Raw genomic sequence first — 19,287 nt, forward strand, 5'->3', positions numbered from 1 at the left:
CTAAAATTTCCAATAAATGAAACTTAAATAAAATTCTTAAAGTGTTTAACCTTACAGATAATGAAAAGAACATTTATTTGAAAATAGCATAAAATTTTCATCTAATAAGCAAAGAGATTTTCGAATGGAGAAAACACATCAATAGCTAGAATGTATTAACATATAAACTCTCACAGAAGCTATTCGAGGTAGAAATTGATTGAGCCTTTCTTGGAGAGCCATCTGGCAATATATGTCAAAAATATCCATGTATTCTGCCCTAGAATCTCTTATTCTAGGAACTTATTATAGAGAAATAATCACAGAAGTGTACAGATTAATGCACAAGGAGCTTTATTTTGTAGCAGCATTATTTATTATAAAACAGCAAAAATCTGAATTCCATCAATAGGAGAATGGCTTCATAAACCAGGGTGCAACAGTGTCACATTCCAATGGAAAGACATGAAGACAGACTTAAAATAAAAAGCAGGATGAGACACCAACTCTCTTTTTAACTTTTGATTTGGGTTTAAATTCTAAAATATTGTATTTAAATATTATGTATTTATATAAAGGACCATAATGAAATGCATCACCATTTAGTCATTGTTAACCTATGTGTTGTAGAGTTGTAGAATGATAGGTTCTACAAGAAGCCTTTATTATTTTAATATAAAGAAAACAAATATTATAAAAGAGAAAATAAGCTAAAAGAAAGAATGAGTAATCGCTCATTCTCTCTGTTCCTCTGCGACATGCATGACCTGGACAAAACAGGTGGGTGACGTGGGTGGGAGGGAGATGAATACAGTCTGCCCAAAGTGCACCTGCTTGCTGTTTGTTTTAGTAAACTCATTAGCTGAAATTAGATAGCATTTCTAATCCTTCACCTCACATAAGGACCCATTTACAATTTAGTTCGTAACGTACATCACTTCGGAGGTGGTTACCTGAATGTCCTAAAGTTTTCAATTTGGAGCAATCTGACTTAACAAAAGAGATGCTAGAATGGAATGAAGAAAAAAGTATGTTGATTTATGCTTCAGATAAATAAGAATCACTTTGGACAATTGCAGGTACATCCTCTGCCCCTCTTCTCTTAGAAAGGGGACTCCCGCTTCGGTCTGGTAAGGTAGCTACAAGAGAATGCGTGAAAGAAAAATGTTCTGTGACAATTCACAAACGAAACAATGTTGAAGGTTAAACCTCACTAAGTTACCAGGTAAATTTAGGGTCTGTTGTTCACTGTGGAAAAAAAACTTTTCCTTTTAGGTGAAGATTTGAAGGATATTTCCACTGAGGAGAAAAGTTCTTCACATTCAGAAGTTTCTGTCAAACTCAGGAGTATAAAAAAGAGGTCAGTTACATTCATTCAACAGATATGTTTAAGTCCCTGCTAGGTGCCAGCCCCACAAGCTCATGCATGATTACCAGTCAATAAGCCAGGACTTTTGTGACTTCCTAATATCAAAATCCACTTTAATTTATCTTATTGCAGCTTAGATAGAGCCCTAGTGTATCTAATGCGAGTTCACGAGATTTTCATACTAAGTTAAATGGACAACGTGAGTATATCCCGGGCAGACTTTGTACATATTTGAGAAAGGAATAAAATTGACATGAATTTATTTCATGAAGCTGCTGTTTACGAGCTGAGAAATGTTGAGCCAGTTACTAAATATCTTTCAGCTTTGGTTTTCTCATTTATTAAAGTAGAATAATCATGTGATGCGCTACATGTCTAGAATAGCGCCTGGTCCATAGTACATTACAGCTATGGAAATTATTAGCTCTGCACGTCTGCCATTTTACAAAATGGACAGGAGAGCCACCGTTGAGGCCCTCCTGCATTCCATCATGAGGCCCCAACACATTCATGTCACATTTTCTTTTAAATGACAACGTTTAAGTATGGTTTTTACTCTGGCAACTCCTTCACTTCCCCCTCTTGTCTGCATCCTCACTGTCTGATTCCTGCCCAAACCTTCACTGTTTCCTGCCTGTCCTGTTGCAAGAGCTTCCCCATTGGTTTTCCCAGTTCTTCTAGTCCATTCTGAACGCAACTACTGTACATTATTTTAAACTTTTATTGAATGGTGAGTAGCCATAAAAGAGTATTTGTGAAGTATGGGCAAGATATAAACAATACGCAAACATCCCTATACACACCACACAGTTCTAGAAAAAACTTGTAATTTATCTTTGAAGTCCACCATGTATCTATCTAGATCTTACGCCATCCTAGTAATTTATCTTTGAAGTCCACCATGTATCTATCTAGATCTTATGCCATCCTATCATCTGGACCAACGTGGATTTTGTGTTTATCAATACATTTCCAAACAATGTATTTTTCACCTTTGCATGTTTTTATTTTTTTTTACATTGTTTTTTTTGTTTGGTTTTTTTTTTAATGATTTTTTATTATATTATGTTAGTCACCATACAGTACATCCCCGGATTCCGATGTAAAGTTCGGATTCTCCATTAGTTGCGTATAACACCCAGTGTACCATGCAATACTTGCCCTCCTTACCACCCATCACCAGTCTGTCCCATTCCCCCACCCCCCTCCCCTCTGAAGTCCTCAGTTTGTTTCTCATAGTCCATAGTCTCTCATGTTTCATTCCCCCTTCTGATTACCTCCCCTCTCTTTATCCTTTTCTTCCCCTACCGATCATCCTAGTTCTTATGTTCCATAGATGAGAGAAATCATATGATAATTGTCTTTCTCTGCTTGACTTATTTCACTTAGCATTATCTCCTCCAGTGCCGTCCATGTTGCAGCAAATGTTGAGAATTCGTTCTTTCTGATAGCTGAGTAATATTCCATTGTATATATGGACCACAGCTTCTTAATCCAGTCATCTGTTGAAGGGCATCTCGGCTCCTTCCACGATTTAGCTATTGTGGACAATGCTGCTATGAACATTGGGGTGCATATGGCCCTTCTCTTCACTACGTCTGTATCTTTGGGGTAAACACCCAGTAGTGCGATTCTGGGTCATAGGGTAGCTCAATTTTTAACTTTAAGGGACCTCCACACTGTTTTCCAGAGTGGCTGTACCAACTTGCATTCCCACCAACAATGGAGGAGGGATCCCCTTTTGCATGTTTTCAAACTGTAGTGGAATCACTGTGTTCTTGGGTGACTTACTATATTTTTTTGTTCAGTGTTCCTATGATTAATTCACTGTGCATGTAAGGGTTCTTCATTTCACTGCTATCTATTAGTTGTATAAATATGTCACAAATTACTGACCTGTTGATGGACATATATATTTTCAATTTTTGTTATGACAAATTCTACAGTGATTAATATGCTTGTGCACGTCTCCTGGTATTTATATGCAGACATTTGATTTTTTTAAAGATTTTTTTTTATTTATTTTTTTGAAAGAAAGGGAGAGAGGGAACATGAGCAGAGCGGAGAGGGAAAAGCAGGCTCCCCGCTGAGCGGGGCTCAATCCCAGGACCCTGAGACCATAACCTGAGCCAAAGCAGACGCTTCACTGACTGAGCCACCCAGGCGCCCCGCAGATGTTTGATTCTTTAAAAAAAAATACACTACAAAAAAATCAATAATAAATTAGAATGTCTCTTTTTTCTAGGCATTCCATGCCTTCCCATTACACTCCGAGTGGAAGGACAGAAGCCGTGTAGAGCGTGAAAGCCCTGCCCGACTCTGCTCTGACTCCCGTGTGCTTCAGTGACACTGGCTTTTTGTCTCAGTTCGTCAAACCACCCGTCATCCTTTGACCTCGGGTCGTGGCACATGTGTTCCTTGTGCTCAAAATGTTCATCTTCCTACATTTTGCCAAATCTCACTCAGTCTTCACGTCCCCGTTCACCTGTCACCTCTCCCCAGGGGCGGTCCCTGCCTGCCGCAGGTGGACGCAGTCCCCTCTGCCGTCTGGCATGGCCCACTTAACTGCATTCTTCACACACGCCATGGCTTAGCATGCGTGTTCTTGTTCTAGGCAGAAGGGATCACCTTTGCTTTGTCCAGGGGAACTGATACATAGTAGGAATTCAGTAAATATTTGCTGAATGAACTATCACACATGACTAGAAATTTTAAATAGAATTAATTGTACATGTGCATTAGACATTCATGATTGCCAAGAAATTTCAGGTCAGTGATATATTTTTTAGGATTTTCATAATTTATAAATAATTTTATAATATGCTAAATCCTGAATTATTTTAAATGCCTTGAAATCAAGCCCAAACCTGTCCTTCAGTCCATCACCATCAGCCTTGTCACTAGAGAATCTCAGGGTCCACAGATCAGGGTGACCTTGTTGGCCCAGACTGGACAAGACTCTCCTCAGACTCCCAGTGCCTGGCTTTAGCCAGGTGGAACTAAGTCAGCCTCTAGAACTTGGTTGAGAGGAGTACAGAGTGAAGGACTATTCGTTTATGTTTTTGTACATAAAATGGAGAATTACCAGATCATCTCCCAAAAGACAGGTAAACTGTCAACTAATAAACTAACCTAATAAATAAAAGTGAATCATTTGTACTACATAAAGATTGACTACAAATCTCTTACACAAATGGTACCTTAAAAATAGTAGCAGTATATAATGTAACATGACGTATCAACAAAAATTGTACATTACCCTTAAAACATTTATGTTAACACCTAACTGTTTTATAATTTTTAATAATGAAACTTTGACATGATATCGACATCCCTGAACTTCCTTCTAAAAATGTTAACTCTCACCCTTCCACATTCTCTGCCCCAGAGCTGAAAATACATGGTATCTGGAGAAGAATCCCGATAAATTAAAAATTATGCTTCAGAAGCTCTTCGTGTTTGCATTTACTTGGGCATTTGGAGGAACTTTAAAGCGTGAGGATGAGCATGAAGATGACACAGTGCTGTATTCGAGCCACGAGCCTAGTACTCTGGCCAGGGTGACCTACGATTTTGACAACCTTGTGCATGAATTATTCGAGAGCAATCCCCATATAGGTAAGTTCTGGGGGCAGCAGTCATAATTATGCTTACCTTAGAATATTGGTTTGGGGGTGTCTGGGTGGTTCAGTCGGCCGCTCAGTGCAACTCTTGATCTCAACACCAATCTTAATCTCAGAGTTGGGAGTTCAAGCCCCATGTTGGGCTCCTTGCTGGGCATGGAGCCTACTTAAAAAAAAAAGAATACAGGTACTTTGTCAGAGCCAATATAAATCTCTGGATAAAATTAAAAATTTTAAAAAAGAGGGACGCCTGGGTGGGCTCAGTCGGTTAAGGGTCCGACTCTTGATTTCAGCTCAGGTCATGATCTCAGGGCTGTGAGATGGAGTCTCTCTCCCTCTGCCCCTCCCCCCTTAAAAAATCAGTTTGAAACTCTTTTTGTTTGGGCTTCAATTAAAAGGCCCATCTTTGAAAATGTGAGATTAAAGGTAAAAGCACACTCCAGTACCCCTACTCCAGCAAGAAGAGGCTGCAGTGAATTAGATTCCTGGTTGAAGAACAAAGATAAAGCCTTGAAACTATGGCCTCAGCCAGGTGAGCCAAGCAGCCACATAGCTGGCTCCGTGAGATACAGACCATCGTGTACCAGGAACTTCTGCAGATTATAGTTTCATTTACTTTTTACGGACTTATATTGAAAAAATTATTTTATGAAGTCTTAGATTTTTTTATTAATATGTGGTTTTTTTGAGTCTGTTCTAACAAATGGACTCTGTCCTAATATTCTGAAATGGTAAGCCTTCCCAATTAGCTGTTACTGATCAAAGGAACTTTGAACAGATGAAGAGATCCTTGGTACAGGTGCCAAAAAGACACAAAATAGTGAACATGAATATATTTAGAAGAACTTTGTTAAATAAAGATGAGGGCTAAAAATATTTACCAAAAGTACAGGTTTGACCAGTTTGTGTGTTATAACTCTTAAAGTATCTTTTGAAATTATTTGTAAAAGTTCTATTTAACTTTGATCACAAAGCTTTATGTTATTTCCTATGGAAATTAACTTTTTTTAAAAGATTTTGTTTATTTGAGAGAGAGAGCATGAGCAGGGGGAAGGAGAAGCAGGCAGAGGGAGAGGGAGAAGCAGGCTCCCTGCTGAGCATGGAGCCCTACGTGGGGCTTGATCCCAGGACCCTGAGATCATGATCTGAGCCGAAGGCAGACAGTTAACTGACTGAGCCATCCAGGTGCCCCAGAAATTAACTTCTAATATAAAAGCATTGCATGTTAATTTGTTGTTGAACTTAGTGATTCAACTTGATGTTGCTGCTATCTCCTGTGATAAATAAACCACCCTGATTTTCAGGCATAAATACCTCAAATTCCATAATTTCTTTTCCCTGTGAACCTAAAGACAAGTCCATAAATCATACATTATGTTAGATTGTTTATCTTAAAACGATGACTATGAAATTTTGTCTTGTCATCTGTAGTACCAGTAGAAAAACTGGTTTGAGACAGGGATGTAAGAATGAAAGGAGAGGCAGGCGGCAGCAGTCGTAAAAAGTACAAAACCATCAAAATGGAAATGAGTAGAAAAGGGAGTCCAGAAACCTCCCACTTGTAGTCATCCTGTGAACAGAATTATAAAACACCAAACAATCAATACTAAGAAAGTATACCAATGAAATCACCTATCATAATATTAATTCATTCCAGATGAAATTGTTATAGCCTAACAGAGACTTTAATATAAATATGTTTAGGGTTCTTTTTTGAAAGAGAGATAAAGAAATGGCATCCATTTTTAAATAAAGAAGCATATATGAAGCAAAAAAAAATAGTAGAAATGAAAATAGAACATATGGCTATGAAAGAGGACCAAATAGAAATTCTGTAGTCATTCAAGTGGAAGAGTCAGTAGTCCAGATGAACTCTACTCTTGGCGCCATCAAAGAAAGAATTAGTAAATTGATGGGCGCCTGGGTGGCTCAGTCAGTTAAGCATCTGCCTTTGGCTCAGGTCATGATTTCAGGTTCCTGAGATCAAGCCCCAAGTTGGACTGAGCAGGGATCCTGCTTGTCCCTCTCCCTCTGCCCCTCTCCCAGCTCATGCTCATTCTCTCTCTCTCTCAAATAAATAAATGAAATCTTTTTTAAAAGATCAGTAAATTGAAACCTAGAAAAAAGTTTTCGAGTTTTCTTTATCTTGACTTTGCGTGTTTCTTATTAAGCTTAGTCGTACGTATGTCATCCTTTTTTCTGTGGTTTTGCATTTGCCATTATGAATGGTAATTCAAGTGCTTCCCCATTAAGTATGGTCCAGGTTTTGTTGTTGTTGCTGAGCTCTTAAGTTTCATTTCTGGAAGGTCTGTTTGGTTCCTTTTGAAATAGGCTGTGTCACTTTTTTATAGTTTCTTGTTTTTAGGTATTTTCAAGCTTACTTTTATTTAAACATAGAAAGCATAGTAAGCATGGCTGTCTTAGAATATGTACCTGATAATTCCAGTCATTCAAGTCTTACTAATTGGTGGCTCTTGACCTTGTTTCTGCTAATCACCTTTAACTGATTATTAAATTTGCAAAATTATTTGTGTGGTTTAGGGTAACAGTTCCATTCTATAGAAAGTCTGTCCACTGCATCCATCATAGCTAAAGATTAGATCAGGCAAGAACATCAATGGATGTTAAACTTAGGGCAGAATTTGACGAGGAGCAGGCTATTCCCTGATCTGACACTGTTTCCTCACAAACTGGTTCTTAGTTGCAAGAAATTAAACAACAGAGAAGGAAAGCAAAGGACAAATGTTGCAGTGACTCCTCTTGCTGGGCGATGATAAGGCAGAATAAGGGCTTCCCGGAGATCCCCACATCTCACTCCTTGGGCCTGTGGATATGCTGTCTCATAGCACAGCAGAGTTTGAGAATGTGACTAAGTTAAGGACCTTGAGATGGGAAGATTACCCTGGATTATCTTACGGGGGCCGATGTAACTGCATGAGTCCTTAGTGATGGAGAAGGAGGCAGCAGAGTGACCGGAGGAGGCGTGAGGAGGGAGGCGGAGGTTGAAGTGACACAGTTGTGCAGCTGCGGGCTTTGAAGATGGAGGAAGAGGCCATGAGCCCAGGACTACAGGTGGCCGCCCAAAGCTGGAAAGGGCAAACAAAGGGATTTTCCTTGAGAGTCTCCAAAGAAATGCAGTCCTGCCAACACTTTGATTTTAGCCCAGCGAAAACAGCTTGGACCTCTGACCTCTAAAACTATAAACCAATAAATCTGTGTTGTTTCAAGCCCCCTAAGGCTGTGGTGATTTGTTATAACAGCAATAGACAACTTACACAAAGGCTTTGTTAGTCTGAACTCATGCCTTCTATTCTTGATAGACCTGCAGATAGATGCAGAGAGAAAACGGTTTCTCAGCATTTGCAGCAACATGGACGGGACTGGAGGAGATTATGCTAAGCGAAATAAGCCAAGCAGAGAAAGACAATTATCATATGGTTTCATTCATTTATGGAACATAAGAAGTAGGAAGATGTGTAGGAGAAGAAAGGGAAGAAGAAAGGGGGGGTAAACAGAAGGGGGAATGAACCATGACAGACTGTGGACTCTGGGAAACAAACTGAGGGCTTCAGAGGGGAGGAGGGAGGGGGAATGGGATAGGCTAGTGATGGGTGGTAAGGAGGGCACGTATTGCGTGGTGCACTGGGTGTTATACGCAAGTAATGAATCATGGAACTTTACATCAAAAACTAGGGGATGTACTGTATGGTGACTAACATAATAATAAAAAACAAACAAACAAAACAAAACAAAAAACAGATGTGTGTTAGTACACTTCTCAGCTCTTAAGTCTCATCACCCTCCCCTTGGCGCACAGCCCAGTGCCAGGAGGGAAGAGGGACGGCATGTGCATGAGCGACTGGCTTCTCAGCTGTGTGGCACACTGCCAGGGAGGCCCAGTTTTCTTTAGCCCCATACAAAGTACCAAACTCTGAGCTACCTGACTGTAGGGCAGTGAATGGCTAGGAGAACAGCAGCCAGGGCTCAGAATGGGACACAAATCCTGCTAAACAGCTTTAGAACTCCAATAGGAGGTCCACCCATGAGCTTCTGGGGACACCTTGCCCGAGGATCCCCTGAACTGGCCCACGCACGGGCTCCCCCAGCACTCCACTAGCCTTACCCATAAACGCCTCCATCCAGGGGCCAGTGCCCTGAGTGCATCTCAGAGGGGAGCAGAAGTAAGCCTTTTCATATGGCTAGTAGAATCCTCAGCAGACTGTAGGAGTGGGAGAAACCACACAAATATGGCATCCAGCACCACCCTAGGGAAAGCAACAGAGAGGCTGTCAGCACCCAGCCTGGCTTGGCAGGATGGAGAGAAGGCATACGTGCCTAAAAATTCCCCAACAGGCGAGAACAAGATCTTGTCCTCTCCATAGAAAAGACCCAGAAAAGCCTCAGGATCCTTAACAGGTCGAAGGGAGTTATTTCTCTCCTGCAGCCAGGTAGTAAAGACCGGAGGAGACTGTTTCTTCAAATGTAGAGACTGCAATGAAGAACTTCCAGGAACATGAAAAATCGAGGAAACATGATAACCACAGGAGTACAATATCTCTTCAGTAACCGACCCCAAAGAAACAGAGATTTGTGATTTGCTTGATAAAAATTCAAAATAGTTGTTTTGAGGAAGCCCAGTGAGCTAAAAGACAACACTGTAGGACAATGAAATCAGGAAAACAATAATTGAACAAAATGAGAAATTTAACAGAGATAGGAATCAGAACAGAACCAAACAGAGGTTGTGGACCTGGAGAATACAGCAAATGGAATAAAACATCAACCATAGACTGGATCAAGCAGAGGAAAGAGTCTCCCAGACAGAAAACAGTTCATTTGAAATTATCCATTAACTGGAGAACAGAGAAAAAGAATGGACAAAGCCTATGAAATATGGGATATCATTTTTTAAAATCTACACATTATGGGAGTCCCAGAAGGAGAGGAGAGGGAGAAAGGGCAGAAAGCTTATTTAAAGAAATAATGGCTGAGAAGTTACTGAATCTGGGGAGGGATTTAGATACCTTTTACATAAAGTTCAGAGATCCCCCAATAATTTCAACCCAAAAAATCTTCTCAGACACATTATAATAAACTGTCTAAAGAAAGAGAATTTGAACACAGGCAAAGGAAAAAATTGCCCACATAGAATGAACACCATAAGGCTCAGCAAATTCCTCACCACAAACCTTGCAGGCCAGGGGACAGTGGGATGATCTCTTCAAGGCGCTGAAAGAAAAAACTGCCAACCGGGAATACTTTACTCTGCAAAGTTGTCCTTCAGAAATGAAGGAGAGGGGCGCCTGGGTGGCTCAGTCAGTTAAGCATCTGCCTTCAGTTCAGGTCATGATCTCTGGGTCCTGGGTCAAGCCCTCTATGGGGCTCCCTGCTCAGTGGGGAGTCTGCTTCTCCCTCTCCTTCTGCCCTTCCCCCTGCTTGTTCTCTCTATCTCTCATGCTCTCTTTTTCTCTCTCTCTCTCAAATAAATAAATAAAATATTTTTTAAAAAAATGAAGGAGAGATAAAGACTTTCCCAAACAAAGAAAAGCTGAGGGAGTTCATCACCCCAGACCTGCCCTACAAGGAATGCTAAAAGGAGTTCTTCAAACTGAAGTGAAAATGTTAATTAGCAGCAGGAAAACATATGAAATTATAAAATATATTGGTAAAGGTAAGAATATAGTCAAACTCACATGCTCTAATACTGTAATGCGGTGTGTGAATCACTTTTAACTCTAGTATAAAAATTAAAACCCAAAAACATTAAAAATTACTATAGCCTCTTAGATCTGTAATGGATGCACAATATAAAGAGAGAGAAATTGTGACATGGAAAACATAAAATGTGAGGGGAGGATAAAAGAGTTTTTGCATGTGATTGAAATTAAGTTGTTATCAGCTTGAAAGATGTTTTATGTAAGTGTCATGGTAACCACAAACCAAAAACCAACAGTAGATACACAAAAGATAAAGAAAAGGAAATTAAAGCATACCTCTAGGGAAAATCATCAGTTCACAAGGAAGACAGGAAGAGGGAACAAGGGAACCACAAATGAGCTGGAAAATAATCAGATGACATTAGTCTTTGCTTCTCAAAATTACTTTAAAAGTAAATGAATTAAATTCTACAATCAAAAGATAGCAGGTATATAAATGGATTTTTAAAACAATACCCAACTATATGCTGCCTACAAGAGATTCACTTCTGATTCAAGGACACACAGATGCTCAAATTGCAGGGATGGGAAATGATATTTCGTGCAAATGGAAAACTGAAAGATACCAGGTGTAGCTAAGCTATACTTATATTGGACAATATAGACTTTAAATAAAAAAGTATAGCAAATAAGATTGAAAATTATACCAAGTATCTTTTCTGACCATAGTAGAATGAAACTAGAAATACCTTGATGAAAACTTAAAAAAAAAAATGTAGAAATTAAACAACACACTTCTGAAAAATCAATGAAAAAAATGTTAAACCTTGAAAAAAACAATGGAAACACAACTTACTGTAACTTATAGGTTTCTTTTTTTTTTTTTAAGATTTTATTTATTTATTTGACACAGAGAAAGACAGCCAGCGAGAAAGGGAACACAAGCAGGGGGAGTGGGCGAGGAAGAAGCAGGCTCCCAGTGGAGGAGCCTGATGTGCGGCTCGATCCCAGAACGCCAGGATCACGCCCTGAGCCGAAGGCAGACGCTTAACGACTGCGCCACCCAGGCACCCCACGTAACTTACAGGTTTCAATAAAAATTTCTTAGAAGGAGTTTTATAGCAATAAATGCCTACATGAGGATAAAAGAAAGATCTCAAATAATCTAACTTTACACTTCAAAGAAAAAGAAGAATAAACTAAGCCTAAAGTTAGCAGAAGGAAAGAAATAACAAAGATCAGAGTAGAGATGAATTAAANAGCCTGATGTGCGGCTCGATCCCAGAACGCCAGGATCACGCCCTGAGCCGAAGGCAGACGCTTAACGACTGCGCCACCCAGGCACCCCACGTAACTTACAGGTTTCAATAAAAATTTCTTAGAAGGAGTTTTATAGCAATAAATGCCTACATGAGGATAAAAGAAAGATCTCAAATAATCTAACTTTACACTTCAAAGAAAAAGAAGAATAAACTAAGCCTAAAGTTAGCAGAAGGAAAGAAATAACAAAGATCAGAGTAGAAATGAATTAAAAGAGACCAGAAAAACAATAGAAAAGATCAACGAAACTAAGAGCGGGTTTTTTGAAAAGATAAACAAAATTGGCAAATCTGGAAGAACAGATACTGTTCAGATGTCTGTACTGTCTAAAGCAATCTACAGATTTAATGCAATCCCTATCAAAATATCAATGGCATTTTTCACAGGGCTAGAAAAACAGTCCTAAAATTTGTATCGAACCGCAAAAGACCTTTTCTTTTGAAAATAAAAAACAGGAAGCATCACAATACCGGACTTCAGGTTCTGTTACAAAGCTGTAGTAAACAAAACAGTATGGTACTGTCATAAAAACAGACACACAGATCAACAGAGCAGAATAGGGAGCCCAGAAATAAACCCACAATTAGGGGCACCCACAATCAGGGGCACCAACCTCAGGTTGGTTGGGCATCCACCTTCAGCTTGGGTCATGATCTCAGCCCCAAGTTGGGCTCCCTGCTCAGTGGGGAGCCTGCTTCTCCCTCCCCCCCAGGGCGAAAGAAGCCAAAGCAGACTCCTCACTGAGCACAGAACCCAGCGTGGGGCTCAGTCTCACAACCACGAAATCACAACCTGAGCCGAAACCAACTTGGACACCCAACCGACTGAACCACCCATGCACCCCTAGCCAACCAATTTTTGACAAAAACACCAAGAAGATAGTCTTTGCAATAAACAGAATTGGGAAAACTGGATAGTCACATGCAAACTGAATAATGAAGTTGGACCCCTAACTCACACCACTAACAAAAATGAACTCAAAATGGATTAACGATACAAATGTAAGACCTGAGCTATAAAATTCCTAGAAGGAATTGACGTTGGTCTTAGCAATGGTTTTTTGGAATTGACACCAAAAGCAAAAATAAGTGGGACTGCACGAAGTTGAAAAGCTTCTGCACAGCCAAGGAAACAATCAATGGAATGAAAAGGCAGCCTATGGAGCAGGAGAAAACATTCGCAAACCATGTATGTGATAAGGGGTTAGTATCCTAAATATTAAATAATACTCCTACAACTCAGTAGCAAAAAAAAAAAAAAAACCAAGCCCAGATCTGTGATTACCAAGGGTGAGGACTAAAGACAAAAGGGGTAGCACTAGGAAGTTTTTTTAGGGTTTTAGAATTGTTCTGTTATCTCACCCGTTATGGTGATTACAAAACACATTCTAGTGGTAAAAAACTCCTAGAACTGTGTACTCCAAAAAATGAATTTACCGGTATATAGAAATTTTATAAATGTTTCAAAGAACTGTATCAGATATTCACACTGTTATCTTCATACGGTGAAACCATGGCTAAATTCTTTTGCTTTTATTGTTCTGTATTTTCCAGAATCTATTAAGAAAATTTATTACTTTTGTAATGGAAAAACAAATGTGCTTTGCAAATAAGTAGCAAAGTTATCTAATACACTGGTTTGAGTAAAACCAGTATATTACTGTCATTTAATAATATCCAACACGTGATAATAAGCAGAACTTCTGGGTAAGATTTCAAAGGATATCAGATCATGATTCACCTTGCTTTCTGGATATAAAAAGGCATTTTTATGTAATTAAAGATCAGAAGAATAAAAAAGGCCTGTTTTATAAATTTGGATATACCCTTGGTGAATAGTTAGTATTTCTGATTCAACAATCAGATTTTTCACATAGAGATCATTTCATCAGTGAAGCATTCCATAAATGAACCTTTCTTACTTGGATTGATTTATTTGTCATTTTCACATGTAGGCGTCAACCTACCAACTGGTAAACGTTCCATCTTTGGCTATTTTGTGGATTTACAGCAATGCGAATTCATACCATGGTCAGAATTACTTCCTAGTATTCAGACACTAATTCAAAAAGGTAAGAAGAATTGCGAGAATCATACTCTAACTTCTCTAAAATGTTGGGACTACTTTAGATATAAAAATAGTTACCTCAGCAACTTTGAAGACTGATCTGTTCCAAGTTAGGCAGAACCAGCTTAGATCTGTGTTTACAAAGCAGGCCTTTAAGACAATATCCACTGAGTATTGCTTTCTGAGAAACTGGATTCTATATGATTGAGTCAGTTGTGCATTGTAAAACTATAGGTCATTGAAAGTCTTACTAGTGGAAATATTTAGTATTTTAATTAGCTGTGGTTATTGAAAGCAAAAAAGGGAGAGGACCTCTTATAAAATAGGAAAAGCATATATGTAAGAACTACACTTGATTATAAAAGAAACAGCCAATTAGAAAAGAATAATCATACCTTCACAAATACCCATAAATGCTTCATTGTTCTTGTTCTTATTCTCAGTCTTCTGCATACTTACAGAAAACAAAGATACAGAAAACTGTTGTACCACAAGAGCTCAGTTGAAGTTTGAGGCAGGAACTTAATGATCAAGCTTCATTTAGCGTTCTTGCAAATATAAGAAATTCAATAAATGCAAATTGAGTTGAATTTCTTTGAGGTCAGGTTTCTCTCATCAGTGTATTTCAGAGTTTGGTTATAAGACTTTCTGGCAGAAAACAACCAGAGATATCATAGTTATGAAGCATCCAGAAAGTTCTAATTTTGAATTAATTTGTACAAACTTTCTGTTGTACACTCTTTGTTACAGTAGGTGTTAGTTTGTGATTATATTTACTTAAACATCTGAGTTGTGTATCATATGTTAGTGCTATGTTGGTTATTTTTATCCTTAGCTTTTACCACTATGTACAAAACACAACTGAATGCATGGAACTCAGTATCGTAGTTTACCATTCCTATGGGAAACCAAATCCAAGATACCACTTCCTCTGGTCCCACCTTATCCTAATTGTAGGCCCCAAGCTTAGAAGAAACTAAACCCCTCCCAAGCTTTCAAAGCCAACCTATGACAGGAACCTAAATGTCGAAACATCCCAGTACCGTCTTCATTTGAGACTATCCGAAGTCAATCAGACCAGTCTCTGGCACCAGAAACAAAACATAACAAAACCCCCACATTTTGTTCATGTAAGACTCCAGGAAGATTCTCAGAAATACCATTAATGATGTGAGGTGCTTTGGAATGAAAACACTGGAAGGCAGCTTGTCAGTGTGTATCGAAATTATACATCCTGTGCCACTCTATATGGACCCAGCAGCTCCGCCTGTGACAGGCCGTGTGCAGGATGATGTGGGTGTATTCTGTACACTCAGCAAAAGACTGGAAACACTGTAAATATCCGTTGCTGGAGCACCGGAAGAAAACTATGATACATTCACCTCTAAAATGTACTCAGTTTTTTAAAGTGCTGACCAGCATACACAGGATGCTAGTCTCTAGGATACGGGAATGAGAGACTATTGACCGCACACCCTCATGTGCTTCAGAATTGTGCGCTACGCGAGCGTGTCGGCCAGTCGGTGACTAACGTTAGAAAAGCGACAAGATGAGCAAGTGAGGTCTCTGCTGTGTGGAGCCCTTCCGAGAGTTTTGGCTGCATGATGGTGGAAAGAGTGGGGGTGGTGTTTGTAGGAAGCTGTGGAATCAAGACGGGTTTGGTTTCGTTTGGGTGTGTGCGTGTGTGTGTGTGCGTGTTTTATTTCATATAAAATTTCCCATGTTCAACTGGTTTTTACTAAATAAATGTCAGTTTCCCGTGGTTCAACCAATAACAAGATGGAGATACTAGTACATAAATGTTCATTCGTGGGAAAGTTTCAACAGGAACAAGAGACAGATAATGGGGGGACAAGAGACAGATATGGGGGGAGAAGCCTTCCCCAGGAAGGGAAGTTCTTCTAGGGACTGCAGGAGGCTTCGGCAGCAGAGCTGCTTTCTTCCTTTCACTGGAGGGAAGGAAGAGGGGAAGGGCCATTGCCTGCAGGCGGTGGAGAGTCAGAGGGATGGGGGGTAGTTCACCGCCTGAGTGGGGGTGGAAGGAACAGCTGCTGAGATCGGCAGAGACCCCCAGGCACTGGCGTCCGTTTTGGCTTCTGTGCGTCTGCTGACATTGTTCTACAATGTACAGACTTCTCCAGAAAGTATTTAGTACCTAAAAGATTAACGTTTATCTATAGGTCATTTGAAACTTTTTAACTTTACCTTAGGAACGTCAATACTAGTGGACCCTGAAGGATCGAGTGAAAACCTCTTGAAGATCACAGAATATGGAGAGAACATCAGTCATATTGCCACCAGAGACACAGTGTCCCTTTCCTTCCTCATAAGCCTTCTTTTAAAGAATTTCTGCCCTGTACTTCTCACAGGTATTTAGATTTAAAGAAGGAGAATTTCAGAGTTAGGAACAGGATTAGTAATTATTTAGTCTAAACATTTTACTTTATAACTGGGGAAAAAATACGCCCTGAAAAGCTTTAGACACCGTATCAATCTATATTCTTACTAACAGTATATGAATGCCCCTTTCCCCACGTTTGCCAGTAGAGGCCATTATATATCTTTATCCTTCCTTCTGGTCCTTCCAAGACAAATTCCAGACGTAGAACCATAGGGTCAACGCATACACGGCCTCCACAGCCTGTGGGCTGATGGCCTTGGAGGGTCCCTAATGGTAGGAACATCGATTGGTCTAATTAAATGCACTCACATAACTACATACAAGGAAAACACTGAAAGAAACTGCCTGATTTTTTTTTTTAATTATATGCGTAATTCCTCAACCCGATGTTCAGATGTTTCCATCCTTCAAGGTTACCACATGACTAATTCAATACAGCCCCACCTCTCCTGTAACATTTATTTTACCTCTTCTAGCCCCCTACGCTGTGTTGCCCATCACCAGAGGCCATCATGTTGCTCCCCGAGTTCCAAACATAAAGTATCGAGGCAAATGAGGCTGGAACTCTCAGACAGTCCATTCCTTGCCTCCAGTTTGGCCTGAGAAAATTCTTACTCTTAATATCCACGGAATTGTAAAGTCATGACCCTGTTCTGCTGCAGAAGTTTCTCATCAAACCTCTCCCCCAGATTGTGTTGGCCAAAGTTTTCAGGGAAATGAATTTCGTGTAGCAGTAGCAGCTCGTCTGTGCTGTAAGCAAAAAGATTGGTGAGAGGCGTACGTGAGCATTCCGTTAGAAATAATGGTTAACTCTGAATCTGTCCTTTTGTAAGAGCTGTAAAAAATTTGAGAGGATTTCGTATTTACTCCCTGGTTTTACCCAATCTTAACCATGGTTTTTAAAAAAGGGGAGGAAAGAATCTATGTTTCATGCAATTTTCAAATAAAATGTTATTGGTTCATCTTAATGTGTTAGCATCTCTTCATTTCCTTGGCTATAAATGTAACGTAATGTCTTTTTTTTCCTTAGGAGACCCTGCTGTTGGGAAAACCAGTGCCATTAATGAAATGCTGGAGAAGTTGGAGGGCCCTGGAGCACTGGATGTGAAATATGGCTCCATCTTAGGAGAAGTCCTACTCTACAATGAAATTAAAAAATCAAGGTTGTATATTTAAATGCTAAATTTGATTTGTCTGGTAAATAAAAAATGTTTGCTTTGATATATAAATGTGCCTTGTTTTAAAAAGCAAACCTGTTAACGTTAAAATGCAGAATTCTTCCAAAGACAAGAGAGGAACAAAATCTGTACTTTTCCCAAGTATTAACACCTAGATTAATTCCTTTATGTGAGAAGTTTTTACGTTTATTTTACTTATAACTGATAATTTAAAATCTCCTTTTTCTTACATAACAAAATGAAGCTATAAGCTGTTTTCCTTCCTGGAAAAATGCACCTAAAACATAACAAAAAAGTATTGCATATAATTGGTTTTCTTGCCCTAGAATTTTCATCTTATCCAATACAAAATATTCTTTAAACGTGGGACTCTTGATCTCAGCCCAGCTCTGATCTCAGGGTTACGGGTTCCCACCCCGTTGGGCTTCACGCACACTGGGTGTGGAGCCTTCTTGAAAAAACAAAACAAAACAAAAAAACATTCTTTACAAAGAACTTTGTCCTTCTCTGTGTCTCTTCCTGAAGGGAGGGGGGGAAAAGCAATGAAAAAGAGTTCTAAATCATGCAAATAAAAAGTGCAAATTTTTAAAGTTAATTCTAATTAAAATATGAGAGAAGCACACTGTTGTTTGACCAGAGTAACACTGTAGGATTCCTCCCCCAGCCAAAACCCGTCTCCCGCCCGCACTTGTCAAGGCTGTCCTGTCTTCCTAAGACATCTTGAATTCCCCCACTTGTCTTTCTGATGCCACTGGTAGCCAGAGCACTGTCACCTGCATGTTACATGCATGATTTTGGAATAGATCCTACTACACTTAAGCAAGGCCATAAAAAGTCAGAGAAAGAATTTTTGAAAGAGTTAAAACCATAGGAATCTTTCCTTATCTGAATTATTATAATAATAAATAATAAATGCCAGAAAAGAAATCTTACTGGAGGTTCACTATTTAAACTTAACTGGATTTTAATAAAGAAATCACATTACAAAGAAACACCTGAAGACAAGGCTGAAATAAAGGTGAAAGGGGCTTCTGCTGAGCGGTCCACAAGGGAAAGTGCATTTTATAAAGGGATGAGTGAGTTAATGGCTTACCGCCCATCGGGGAGACCAGTAGCCTGGCACCCTAGGAATTTGTCCAGTTTGTTTTTGAGAGTGAGCCTGTGATGTTGAACTTAATGGTGACAGGGGCGGCACAATCTCCTCTGTAAAAGTGCAAACAGGAAAAAAGAATATTTGTTCCCTTGCGGGAGAGCGAGGTACAACCCGCCGCACTCTGGTACTTCGATGATATTTTGTTCATACGGCTACTACGGGAAGCAAGCTGATTTTGGATCTTTTCTTCCAACAGCCTGAAGCAGAATATCAGCATCTTGCTTTCTGAAACTCACAAGACAGCCACGGGAAGTCAAGGTACGTATCACGTCGTGTGAAACTCCTTCCTGGCTCAGCCATGTGCAGGTCACCGTGTGCTTGTCTGGTATCTCAGAATGAACAGATTTCCACTGACGGTTTATTTTTTTTTTAATGATTTTTTATTATATCATGTTAGTCACCGTACAGTACATCCCCAGATTCCGATGTAAAGTTCGATGCTCCATTAGTTGCGTATAACAACCAGTGTACCATGCAATATGTGCCCTCCTTACCACCCATCACCAGTCTATCCCATTCCCCCACCCCCCTCCCCTCTGA

At 39.6% G+C, this 19,287-nt stretch overlaps 1 protein-coding gene across 1 annotated transcript in view; it reads left to right on the forward strand.

Moving 5' to 3' along the window:
• DNAH14 (dynein axonemal heavy chain 14) overlaps positions 1–19,287 on the forward strand; it is a 363,900-nt gene that overhangs the window by 199,042 nt on the left and 145,571 nt on the right. The window contains exons 43-48 of the mRNA XM_034667630.1: positions 1,255–1,339; positions 4,737–4,966; positions 13,903–14,019; positions 16,226–16,384; positions 17,447–17,582; positions 18,944–19,005. Of these exons, the coding sequence (XP_034523521.1) occupies positions 1,255–1,339; positions 4,737–4,966; positions 13,903–14,019; positions 16,226–16,384; positions 17,447–17,582; positions 18,944–19,005 (789 nt within the window). The remainder of the gene's footprint in view (positions 1–1,254; positions 1,340–4,736; positions 4,967–13,902; positions 14,020–16,225; positions 16,385–17,446; positions 17,583–18,943; positions 19,006–19,287) is intronic.

Source organism: Ailuropoda melanoleuca, chromosome 8 (genome assembly GCF_002007445.2).
Source record: "Ailuropoda melanoleuca isolate Jingjing chromosome 8, ASM200744v2, whole genome shotgun sequence".
Classification (NCBI taxonomy): domain Eukaryota; kingdom Metazoa; phylum Chordata; class Mammalia; order Carnivora; family Ursidae; genus Ailuropoda; species Ailuropoda melanoleuca.